General features: G+C 43.7%; 1 protein-coding gene across 3 annotated transcripts in view; it reads right to left on the reverse strand.

Annotated features, from left to right (window-relative positions):
* The window catches only part of LOC131228158 (protein CLT1, chloroplastic-like), a 127,906-nt gene extending 115,156 nt beyond the window's left edge, over window positions 1–12,750 (reverse strand). For all 3 annotated transcript variants that reach the window (XM_058223995.1, XM_058223994.1, XM_058223996.1), the window contains exon 1: window positions 12,220–12,750. In XM_058223995.1, coding sequence (XP_058079978.1) covers window positions 12,220–12,650 — 431 coding nt within the window. In that variant the 5' untranslated portion in view covers window positions 12,651–12,750. The remainder of the gene's footprint in view (window positions 1–12,219) is intronic.
* Window positions 12,751–13,870: the final 1,120 nt, after the last annotated feature.

Here is a 13,870-nt window from a genome sequence, read left to right on the forward strand (position 1 = left end):
AAGTCGTCATCGATCCAGATCGATGGTGGGGCCCTCCTCCTCCTTGCGTACATGTGTAGGGGGGCGTGCGTGTGCGCAAGATGTCCCCATCAACTCTCCCCGGCTGCGAAGATTTCGTCACTAGCGAAATAAAACTCCTGAACTGCTCCAAGATGTCAAGATCAACTCGTTCAAGCTCCTCTTCAGTGAGCCACGTATTATCTAAAGCTGGGCGTGACTTTCACTTAACCAGGTACTTTTGAAACCTGCCGTCCAACGTTGATACTATCTCATGGTCAAGAATATCCTATCTCCTCTCTGGGTGTGGGAAGGGAAGGTATGAGAGGTAGAGGCTAGGAAGAAGGGTCGGTAAGAGGCCATAGATCAAAGGACAGGTCTGGGAAATCAGGATGGTTAGGCGAAGGGTTGGACAATGTAACGGGGTCCCCTGAAAAGCAACTATATCATCCACATTGAATGTGGAACTAATTCCCATGGAAGGTAGAAGATCTACCACATACGCATTGAGATCGTTTCATTTTATAATTTTGAATGATCCAACACTACGCGCGTGTAATTTACGAATGGCTCCTAAGGGTACCACTCTGGCCTAATGCAGACCATCACAAAGTCCCCTATATTGAATTCCTTAAAACGTTTATGCTAGTTTGCAGAAAGTTTGTAATGTGCATTACTAGTAGTAATCTTTCGCCTGATTTCTTGATGCAATAAATGAATGTGAAGCGCAAAAGATTCTGCAAACTCTGATGGCCTATCAGACGGAGACATAGGGATAAGATTAATAGGCTTCCTAGGTTTATAACCAGTAACGACTTCAATAGGACTTAAACCTGTGGACCTATTGACAGAACTATTAAATGCAAACTCGGCGATAGGTAGTACGGTGTCCCATGTCCTGGTGTGCTCCCCCATTAAACATCTGAGTAAACTCCCTAGGCTCCTATTGACCACCTCAATCTGATTATCGGTCTGAGGGTGGTAGGCAAAAGAAAATTGGATCTTAGTATTCATCATGTGTCATAGTGTCTTCCAAAAATAACTCATGAACCACACGTCATGGTCAGACACTGGTTTTTAGAAACCCGTGAAGTTTGACGACCTCACTAAAGAACAGCTTGGCAACATGAGATGTATTAGAGGTCTTAGAACAAGGAATGAAGTGGGCCATTTTAGAAAAACAGTTCACGACAACAAATATGGAATCGTGTTTCCAAACAGTCTTAGGGAGCCCAAACACGAAGTCCATACTGATGTCTTGCCAAGGGATGAAGGGAACTGGCAAAGACGTTTTTAGTCCCGTATTTTGCTTTTTCTGCTTTGCCAATTGACAAGTACGACATTGCCCTATAATTTTGGCCACATCTCGCTTAAGGCTTGGCCAATAGAACCTATCCTCCACTAGGGTAATGGTCTTGTCTCGACCAAAATGACCCGCGACCCCTCCTGAATGTAGCTCCCAGACAAGAAAATCGCAGAGGGAGGTGCGCGGTATGCATAAGCGATCACTCCTAAACAAATATCCATCTAAAATCAAGTATTCACTGCTAGCTCCTGACGGACTCTCAAACAATGACGCATACACAACTCTAAAATCTGGGCACTCAGAATAATTCTCCTTGACACTCTCGAGGCCCGTGACTTCGACACTCATGGAATTGAGTAACGCAACTCAATGACTTAACGCGTCGGCAGGCTTATTCTCTACACCGGCCTTGTGCTTAAGCACAAAGGTGTACTCTTGAAGGAATTGGACCCACTTGGCGTGCCTAAGGTTTAATTCCTTCTGAGAGTTCAGATATCTCAAGGCCTCATGATCTGAGAACAAGACGAATTCTTGCGGCAATAGATAATGACGCTAGTGGCGCAGTGCTTGCACTACAGCATAGAACTCTTTGTCATAGGTGGAATATCTTTGCTTCGCTTCATTTTGTTTTTCACTAAAAAAGGCGACAGGGTGTCCTTCCTAGCTAAGTACTCCTATGCCGACTATTAACGTGTCACATGTGACTTAAAAAACTTTCAAAAAATCCGAAAGTCGTGTGACTAGAGCTTCGGTCATCCTGACCTTTATCTCCTTGAAGGCTTTCGAGGCTGCCTTCGTCCATTGAAACTCTCCCTTTTTAATGCAATCCGTGATGGCCATAATGGAACTAAAGCCTCAAATGAACCATCTATAGAAGGTGGCTAGGCCGTGAAAGCTGCGCACCTAGTGAATATTGCGAGGTTCGGGCCAATTGACAATGGCTTTGACCTTCTCGAGATTCGTCGATGCTCTCTCAGCTGACACAACAAAACCTAAGAAGATAACACTACTAGACATAAACGCACACTTTTTTAGGTTGGCGTACAATTTCTCGGCTCTAAGGATCCCACAAACTTACCTCAAATGGTTGAGGTGTTGTTCCTTGGTCATGCTATAAATCAAGATATCATCAAAGTAGACAACCAGGAACTTCCCCATGAAGGGTCTCAACACTTGGGTCAACACACGCATGAAAGTACTTGGGGCATTATCAGCCCAAAAGGCATGACTAGCCACTCATATAGCCCATCCTTCGTCTTGAAGGTCGTCTTCCACTTATCACTAGGGCATACACGGATTTGGTGATAGCCACTTTTGAGGTCAATTTTTGAGAAGATAGTAGCATTGGCCATCATATCCAACATGTCATCAAGACGCGGTATGGGAAACCGATACTTGACTGTGATTTTGTTGATGGACCTATTATCAACACACATCCTCTATGTGCCATCTTAGGTATAAGAAGGGCAGGCACGGCACACGGACTCATACTCTCTCGAATAAAACCCTTTTATAGGAGCTCATCAATCTACCTTTTCAACTCTGCATGCTCTTTTGGGTTCATTCTATAATGAGAGAGGTTTGGTAGAGTCGCCCCAGGGACTAAATCAACGGCAGGTTATATATCCCTCATACAGGGAAGCTCATCCGATAGATCCTCGGGAAAAACATCACGGAACTCATCCGTCTCAGTGGGTAACTCTACGCTAGCCTCTGGTGCACTTTCCTTAGCCATGAGGACGTATACTACCGAGTCCTACTCAGTCTCTTGCTAAAGTCCTTGGCATTTAGAATATGGAGAGGCTTAGACTTGGACTTCGATTCCTTCAATTCTTTTGAGCCGCTCACACCACTCTGTGTGGACTCCTTTCCAATCATGTTCTTGGGCAGAAGTGGGTTTAGCTTGACTTTCTTGCCCTCAAACCAAAATGTACATGCATTCGAACGACCGAATATGGTGGCATCCCTGTCATAGATATGGCCAACATCCATGGGAACAACATCACACTAAAGTGTATCTTTATATGATCCAAACTGAATAGGAACAAGACAACGATGCGAGACTAGAATGAAGTTTCATCAACCCAAGACACTCTGTAGGGTTGAGGATGGGCTTCAAGCTTCAAGCCCAAACAGCTCACAGTGCTAGTTGATGCCAGTTGGCACAACTACCACTATCCACGATCATCTTACAACTCTTTTTACTACACTTTGCGTAAGTATAGAAGATTGTGTTGCGGCACCGATCATCAATATTCTTGGCTTGTGCAACAGAGAAATGCACAACTGCGAGGGTCGCAGACTCTTGCACTCCCTCTTCCTCATCATTAGGAGTTTCTGCTAGCTCATATTCTTCGCCTTCGCCGTCACTTTCTGGGGGCACTACTTCTCCTTACCCATCAATAAGGAACACCTTGGTGCCCTCTTTCGTGCCACACTGGTGGGCAAAGTGACCAAACCCCTGACACCTATAACACCTAGTTGTCTCACTTTTGCGCGAACTAGACCCTACAACCTCTTTACCCTTATCATCCTTGGGCCTAGACCGAGAACCACTGGAGGGCTTGTGTTGATACCCAGTGTTGGGCTTAGTCCCAGAAGGGTTGACCCTAGTGCCAGAATCATGAAACTCAAACCGCCTTCCCACAGATGCTTTGAGGTATTACTTGACCTCTAACACTACTTGATACATCTGTTCAAGAGTGTCTATATCCCTGGCGAGCAACTCTCTCCTAATGTCAGAACGGAGGCGCGTCTTAAATTGAGCAAGAGTGAGTACGGGGTCCTCATCAACTTCACATTGGGTCAAGTACTCTTCGAACTTTTCAATGTATTCAGCAACACCCATGGAACCTTGTCGAAGAGACTGTCATTCCTCAACCAACCTCAAGTTACAAGAGAAAGGGAGGTACTTTTCCTTAAGAGTCTCCTTCATTTCTCCCCAATTAACTATTGGGAGCTCCCTCGACCTTTCTTTCTTTCGCTCTACAATATCCCAAAACCTCTTTGCTTTGCCCACAAGTTTCATCTTGGCAAATCGGACTCAACGAGCATCCGACATGTCATACCGCTCAAAATAGTGGTCCATATCTGCCAACCAATCTAGAAAAGCCTTAGGGTCCAAGTGGCTATCAAACGTAGGGGCCTCTACTCTAACTCCTTTGAGGAGTTGCACATCTGGATCATAATGATCATGATGCCCCTCGCGGTGTGGGTGCACAGGTACGCGCCCATGACCAATTCCTTGGCCACCTTCATTCCTTAGTCTATCCTCTTGACCACCTGCCTGAGATTGGGCATCTTCCCCAATGGTGAGGTTTGCCCGGGCAGAGGTCTCTAATTGGGTAACGCGCACATTAAGTTAGTCAAAGCATTGGTCAATACGTTATTCCAAGTGCTTACCCAAAGACTCAAACTGTCAGGTTATATTGTTCATTGATTCTTGCAATTGCTCCATGTTTAGTGTATAGGGTGCAAGCCAAAACTACGACCAGTATGTGTGGGCATAAAACTACTCACTCAATTTAAAGACCCTCTAACACAACTATATGTGCCTACATGGGAATAAATGATCCTATAAGACTATATGAGGGAAACTACACAATGCTACTAAAATTCCAGCAACATAACCGCCTAAATAGTCTGTTAACAAAAAATTCAGCCAAGAAATTTGGGGACTTTTTGACAACAGAAAATTCAGCAGCCCACATTGTGAATTATGGGTCCTAAACAGCTCTATATGATGAGACTTGCTGCAAAATAGACACAAATAAACTAAAACCTAAACATTCAATGCATTCCCCTATGAAAAACCTAGGCTTTGATACCAAATTTGATGCAAGACATGGAAATTAAGTATGATATGCAAGATTTCAGACTTTAGATCATACTAATTTATAAACAATCACAAAAATTCCATATCCCACATAAAGTCAAGCATTCAACAAGGGGAAATCTACAAGGGTCCAAGCCTACACATGTTAGGGCTGGATCAATTAAAAATTATAGACCAAACAATGATCAAAGGAGAGTAGATTCATCCACACATGCAAAGGATTACTTCCTCAATCCAAGGGATTCACACGTTTCAATACAGGAAACCCAAAGGTTGCAAAAGTATAATAGAACTTGGGGATTTGAGATGATCTAGGGTTAGGGTTAGGGTTATGGAAATAAGGCGAGAGAGGAGTGAATGAGAGGAGGAAAAGAACTTGGAATCAGTATGCACGTGTGGGCAGCAAGCGAGCCTAACGCACGTGCGTGAATTGTGACCCGCACGTGTGTGGGGCCCACAAACCCAAAAAGGGCTAGCAAGGGGTTGGTTGGCCAGGGATGGGTCACCCACACACCGATTTTCAGATCGAACGGATGACGCGTTTGAGCACGGTGCTCTGCCAAAGTTTCAGCCCTCCTGCAGAGCCTGATTCTGGAAATCTGCTGTAGAGAAGGATTGATTGCAAAATAATGGTGGATTTGAAGGTTGGATGACTATAAGAGAAGGTGAATAAGGATTGTAGGAGGTGGGGGCAAATCGGGATGGGTGTGGCTTCGCACCATGGTAGTTAGTCCGAAGAAGTGAGGGTTTCGCACCCAATTAGGCTCCCACAACTCAGAGATTTAAAGAAGCAGAAAACACATAAATTTTATTTCAATCTTCAATGGAAAAAAACCTACAAGGAGTTGCCTATTTATAAGAAAAACATATACCCCAAAAGCCGCACCATGTGCGCACCCTATTATTTAGAGACGAAGTAACCAAAACAATCTAAACCGTCCATGATATTCCTAATAACAATAATAGCAGAACCCAAAGTACTAGATTATTTAAAGTAGTGGGCCACGATCATGAGATCCAATGGTGTGATCCCCATGACGATCGGGTCTACTCCAAGGAACCAAGACATAGTCTTCTAACTAAGAGGCCCTCCCTGGACGTCGTCATCGATCCAGATCGATGGTAGGGCCCTCCTCCTTGTGTACGTGCGTAGGGGGGCGTGCGTGTGCGCGAGATGTCTCCATCTTCATGACTATGAGTGCCCCATTTAAAACTTTAAGGATATGATCAAACCCGGTGAATTTGCACCCTAGTGCCTCAAGTGCACTTAGAGATATCAGGCTCTTCCTCAATTCAGGAATGTGTCTTACTTCGGTCAAGATATGCTTCATGCCATCAAACATCTTAATGTGCACCAATCCAACACCTACCACTTTAAAAGCATTATCATTGCCCATAAACACCTGGCCACCATCGCACTCACCATCACTGGTGAACCAACTCCAATGAGGGATCATCTAGTATGAAGCCCCCGCATCCAAAATCCATTCTTCGTCGAAGTACCCAGATTTTGATGTGGTCAACATCAAAATCTGGGTAGGGGGGCGTGCGTGCGTAGGGAGGCGTGCGTGTGCGCGAGATGTCTCCATCTTCATGACTATGAGTGCCCCATTTAAAACTTTAAGGATATAATCAAACCCGGTGAATTTGCACCCTAGTGCCTCAAGTGCACTTAGAGATATCAGGCTCTTCCTCAATTCAGGAATGTGTCTTACTTCGGTCAAGATATGCTTCATGCCATCAAACATCTTAATGTGCACCAATCCAACACCTACCACTTTAAAAGCATTATCATTGCCCATAAACACCTGGCCACCATCGCACTCACCATCACTGGTGAACCAACTCCAATGAGGGATCATCTAATATGAAGCCCCCGCATCCAAAATCCATTCTTCGTCGAAGTACCCAGATTTTGATGTGGTCAACACGTCACTACTATTCGTTTCCTCACTGGATTCTGCAATGTTGGCTTCCCTGGAAGAACTATCTGAATTCTCCTTTCTCAACTTAGGATTCTAACAATCTTTCTTCATGTGTCATGTCATGCTATAATTCTAGCACTTCAACTTGCCTTTGTCCTTGTCCTTGGATTTACACATCGATCGCGAAGATCCACTATCCCACTCAGAATTTCTCCCCCTCATAACCAGTGCATCTGTAGAAGCACCCACGTCACTATTTTTCTTTCTCATCGCCTTCGACTAAAAAGCTAAAATAACGGTCTCAACACTAATGGTCATTCTACCAGTGCACAAAGAGTCCTCAAATGACTCATACTAAGCTGGGAGAGAATTCAACAGTATACATGCTTGGTCCACATCTTTCATCATCTCTTCCACATCCATCAATTTGCAAATCTACCTATTGAAGTTACTAATGTGGACCTCAACGTCAGCCCCCTCTACCATCTTCATATTGAACAACTATAACTTTACGTACAAACGATTCTCAAGAGATTTCTTCGCATAGATATTCTTTAATTTCGCCCATATAATTGTTGCAGTTTTCTCTCTCATAACATTATAGAGGACCTCATCCGTTAAGCACGATTGGATAGAGGTTCTAGCTTTCTTATCCATCTTGTTTCATTCTTCTTATGTCATAGATTCCGGTCACTTTTCAAGGAAAACTCCATATAATCCGTGTTGAACTAGGACACCATTCATCTTAACTTTCCGTACTTCAAAATTGTGTTTACCGGAGTATTTTTCTACATCGAACTTCGGGTTAGATGCCATTGATACCTTACTTTTAAATTCGATCTACTTCCCAACGTTAGCTCTGATACCACTTGTTGGAAACCACAGAAACAGCTAGAGATGAATCAAGCAAAGTACACGCAATCGCACATCCATGTCCACACAAGAACAATCCGAATTGTATGAGATAGTAGCTTACCGATTAGAATAAGCCTTGAATCTACTTCACAAGCCCTAGTTATAACCTTAAACCCTTAAGAACGATTTAAAAAGCCCTAAAACACCTCTCTCTCTCTCTCTCTCTCCCAAATCCCGATTACACTTGATATTATATATATATATATATATATATATATAGTGTACAATCGAAATAGGAAATAACTTACGCACTTACACAACTCTACGCACATCTTTGATAGGACCTTTGATGGCATCAACAAGCCATCGAGGATCTGGCAATGGCATCGAAGGATTCGATGTCATCGAATAGCAACAATGAAATGTTCCAGCAATCAACATGGATTTTCCAGATTTTCTTGATGTGATCGAGCATCTGTCAATGGCATCGACATCTGCTCGATGGCATTGAGCGGTCTGTCGATGGCATCGATAAACCCCTGTCACTGATAGATTTAAGACAACAACAACATGCCATGTGTGCACCATCGACAAACCCCTATTACTGATAGATTTAAGACATCAACAACATGCCATGTGTGCAATTTCTAAGTTCCTGCGTATCATCCACTACAGTCTCCTAGAGTATCAAAATTTTTCTCGTTGGTGTAAAGTAGACAGACATGACACTCAAAAGCAAGCAGATCTATCCGTGGAAGGTACAAGAAGGAAAGGCGTGTAAAATGAACGTGGATTGGGTACCACCCCACCAGGACATAGCTAGAGACAGACAGTCCTGCCAGGGGCTTTGTCGTGCCCACCTCGATGTATGAGTTTTATCCATGCCGTTCATTTATTTTAACAAATCGTTTTAGGGCATGAGCCTGAAAAGGAGGCAGATCGAATGATCAAGAGGACCACACCACAAGAAACAGTGGGGATTGAACTCCTACCATTGAAAACTTCCTAGGCCCACCGTGATGTTTACGTGCCATCCAACCTGTTCATAAGGTCAAGTAGACCTGGATGCAGGGAAAACATATATATCAGCTTGATCCAAAACTTCTGTGGCCCCCCTTTTCGAGGTCATTCCCCTAAAAATGATGGATGGGCAGAGTGGATAAAAAATATACATCACATAGCCCCAATCAGCGTCCGTGTAAAACATCCATAACGTTTTCTTCCGTCCATGAGCAGACAAAACAGGTGACAATGAAAGCGTCCTCTTTTTTCGTTTGTAGTTCTCGCTTCCGCCAAGGAAAAGACGAGCAAAAAGGAGACGCATCCACAAAGGAGAGGGCCCATGTATTAAATCGTGAGTTAAATGTCACTTATCTTTGCAGAGCCGAGCATTTGCAATCCCTGGTCCAAAATCCAGTTCGTCCACTCGTCAAATCGGGACCGTCTACAAATGGACGGCTAGATAAAGGGCAACCACTCCCTTATTTTGCGTGCACAGCAGAACGATCAAAAAGGGCTATGCGCGCGAGATTGGGTGCATCCATAGTGAGGGCCCGACGATAAATATTCTGTTGGCGCCAAGGCCATGTTCGCAAATAAGGCAACGTCTGGAGGAGGTATAACGAAGGAATACGGATCCTCTGTTTGCGTCAAGCAGCAAAATTGTGGTTGTTGCAGTCTAACTGGACCCTGGTGTCATGCATTTAATAATGCATCGCTGACTGCGATGGACCAGTCGCTATGGAGCAAAGGAGGAAAAAACGTAGGAAAGAAAGATAGGAAAGTATTTTAACCCAAAAAAAAAAACGATGAAGAACGAAACTTGCAGCCGAGTTTTGAGGGAGCGGATTAGGCGCAGCCCTTACCGCGGGGCCCACCTTGATGTATGTATTCTATATCCACGCCGTCCATTTTGTCAGATCATTTTATGGTCCTGAGATTTGGATCTATTTCATTTTTTGGATCATGCCAAAACTGAAGAATACATATATCAAGGTGGGCCCCGCAGTAAGGGCCGCACCTAATCCGATATGGAGTTTAGGATAGGATAGGATAGGATAGGTCATAGGATACAATTGATGAACGTTGTTGAATTCCCATGCGCATGGCATGTCATCACGTGTGGAGCACATGTTTGCGGGAGAATCTACACGCGCAGCTGCAAACAGTAATCCCGAGTCTCCGTCTCCCAAGAAAAAAAGACACGGGAAGCACGGCTTCCACTAGCCACAGTGATCCTTCCTTTTTCCTTTTGATGTTCCCCGCCTCTATTGCGTAAGAAATGCCATCCATGGGTTTAAAATTGATTCTAACATGGCAGGACAAATTATTTTGTCCGGAGGACCAAAGGCTTGTTAGCCAGCTGGATTGCTACCAAGCCTTTCGGGGCCCAGTCTGGTAGACTTTCAAATTTTGAGTTTTTTTCTTGTCATGTTATCACAGAAAATATTGCTGAAAACAAAGAACCTAAAATTTATTGTAAATTTCTAAATAAATTTAAATTTTAAATATATTTCGATAATAATTTTCTTAAATGTTTGCACTTTTCTTTAGCTAATATCACGAAATTGTTGTTATAAACGCACAATATATTAAAATCTGCAGACTTTTTTTTAGATAATATTGTTTAGTATATTTATTTCTTGCAATTTTATTGTAATTTTTCAAAATCTCAGCAAATTTTCGGGGAATGTGCAGGATAACCATATGCTAACTCAAGGGAAGATTCATGAGACTACCTTCTATTCTCCATAGTTATTATGATTCTCTATTTAGATGTATCATAAATCAAAACTTATACTTGATTGATTATTTAATCATTGAATTGGTTGGTATCTAATGGATGATAAAGAATGAAAATTATTATGCGGTCCAATTTCAACACGTACCCACGAATCAGAAGCTAGGATTATTTAGACGGTTCTGATTTTATGATTGTGGCTTAACAACAATGGGTTACGCATTTTGGTTTATTTTAAGTTAACGTATGTCGCAGTGGACATCTACTGAGTGCTTGAGTATCAATTGTCATTTGTTGTTGTTTCATTATATTTATACGTGAAAGTTATTTGATATTCTGGATGCCTACTACGCTTGATACACAGGCAATAAGAAACGATGGGAATGGCAAATTCTAACTCCTAATAAACCAACTAAAATTTGAACCCACTATCACTAAGTTACAGTCTTATCAAAATTCAAGGACACTTACTTTTTCCAAATAAGACTTCACGATATTTTCCACTATCGCTAAGTTACAGTCTAATCAAAACTCATGGACACTTACTTTTTCCAAATAAGACTTTGCGATATTTTCCACTATCACTTAAGTTACAGTCTAATCAAAACTCATGGACACTTACTTTTTCGAAATAAGCCTTTACGATATTTTCCACTATCAGCGTACGTATTGGTTCATGATACACTCAATCTAGTATGCACATCTTGGACGTTCAAGATTGAATTAAGTGTAGGTCATCATGCAAATTCTGAGTAAGTTTTAAGTGCATGTGTATCATGCATCATACTGTCTGAGCATTCAAGTATTTCTCTATACTGTAAGCCCACAATAGAAGAACAAAAAATAAAAAAGAAAAAAGCAAGATCACCACATGTGAGGCACCGTTAAACTCCCATCGTTCGTGGAGCCGTACATAACAAAATGAGTGGCATATCTGAGTTTTCCCTTGGGTGACACTGGCATAAAAATGGGTCCGTCAATAGATTAAAATTATCGAGTTTATGGTAGTAGGGGGGTTGAAATTGGCCCACACTTTCATAGGATGTTTAGATTTCACACGTTTCATATCTGCACGTGTGTGAACTTGAACGACCCTGCACGCGCGTAGAATTAGCAAGCCGCATAAGTCCTCTGGCTACTCGCGACTGAAGCCATCTCAGTCCAACTAATCCCGCACGCTTGCGCGGTAGAAGGAACCATTCACCAGGTCGCCGAAAAATCAGACCGATCGGTTCGTAAAGCTCGTGGATCGGACGAGAATATGCAGGAGTCCGATGACAGTCCGTTTATTGTCCACGAGATGGCCACACGTGTTGTAATAAAAATGCCGACATCAGTCGGCCTTGTGTCACGCGTATGGCCCAACTGATGAACTGGCCAGCCTCATGTTTTGGCAACTGGTGGACCCACCTTATAGACCCATTCATTTGTTTATTCGACGAAAATGGACTATTTCACATGAAAGGGCCAAACCGATTAACGGACAAATGTTATTTTTGGGCCACAAGATGGGCCCCACCAGACGAACAGCCCTGTGTTCAAGAACGAGAAAGAAGCGTACCCGAAAGTGGCAAGCTGCGCCAGGAAGAAAGGGTACTGCTTGAGGGGGACGAGAGCCAGCTTATAGAGGACCCTATTTCCTACCCCCAAGACAACCGTTACACAGGCCGCGACAATCACCTCCGTCTTCCTCCTCCCGCCACTGCGCTTTTCCTCTCCGATCCTCTCTTCGAGGGCGCTGAAACGCACTGAAAATCTCCTTAATCTGCCCTCGTCTGATTGGGATCTGAGGAAAACCCCTCGACTCTGCAGCGATTCCCCGACCCATAACCGCCTACCGTACTCCCGTCCGGATTTCAGAACGATTCGCCGCTGAGAGATTCCGGAACTCGCTAGAGGAGGATAGACGGAGCTGGGACAGCACCTCTCGATTCGGTCAGGAGACGGGATCGGGAGATGATCGGCTGGGATCGAGCGGCAGCATGCAGACATCGCCGAATGAACGGTGGGAGAATAGTCCGTACGGTATCCAGCTCGGCTTCAGCAGAGCAATGATGAACGATCGCCACACTCTCTCTCTCTCTCTCTCTCTCTCTCTCTGTCTCTCCGTTGTTTTATTTCAATTCGAGCGCAGTGTTTTATTTCAATTCGAGCGCAGCCGTAACGAGATTGAAAAGGTAATCGCCAAGAACGTGCCCATCTTTCGTACGCGTGTATGAGATGAAGGGTTATAGATATGGTCTGGGCAGCGTGAACATGCCCTGGCCCGAAATAAGGTTGCTCAACTCATCGGGTGGGCCACGCCTGCACATTGCATACAGACCGTTTATATTTCTTTCTCAGCTGTTCACATTTGTCGTCATGTTCTGACCATATTTATAGAACTAGCAGATTAATTTTTTCGCAGGGGCATGTTTACGGTGGGCCTCGCCTGATGAATGGACTGGATCTCACATATAAATCGCATGGATATATTAAATAGGGCCATTTGTTCAATCTCTTCTCGCGCAAATAGCCTTACTATTTCTTAAAGTGGAACTTTAAAGGACGCGGATTGCGTACTACCCCCGCCCCTCTCTAGCTCCGAACGGACAGTTCTGTGGGCGGGCCCACCGTAATGTATGTGTACATTCAAGCCGTCAATTCATTTTCATAGATTATTTTAAGGCATGGGCACAAAAATGAAGTACATCCAACGGTCAAGTGGATCACACCAAATAATAAGCTTAGTTGCATTAAAATGCACAAAAGCATTAAATGTCAGTTGCATTAAATGCAAGAGTCATCTCTGGTGTGGTCCACTTGACCGTTGGATCTGCCTCATTTTTTTGTTTATGCCTTAAAATAATCTAAGAAAAGGGATTGACGGCTTGGATGTACAGATACATCACAGAACTGCCCGTTCGGAGCTTGGGACGGGCGAGGGCAGTACGCAATCCGCGTCCAACTTTAAAAGGAGAAAGTGATCCAACAGCCCTTTCCAATGGACCGTACAAAGGCTCTAGGTAACATGCACAGGCTCGCGAACTTTTGCTCGGCATCGTTGCTCGATCTCTTTGTAACATCTGCACTGTACACGTAGCAAAAACATTCGTGCGATTGCATTTGCCGACATTCGTTGCCACGACTTGCGCCATCAATTGCCCAAAGCTCATGTGCAATCAAGGGCTATGAAAAGATATTACGGATACTTACTCCTTCTCATGTGGTGG

This window comes from Magnolia sinica, chromosome 15 (assembly GCF_029962835.1).
Source record: "Magnolia sinica isolate HGM2019 chromosome 15, MsV1, whole genome shotgun sequence".
In the NCBI taxonomy this organism is placed as follows: domain Eukaryota; kingdom Viridiplantae; phylum Streptophyta; class Magnoliopsida; order Magnoliales; family Magnoliaceae; genus Magnolia; species Magnolia sinica.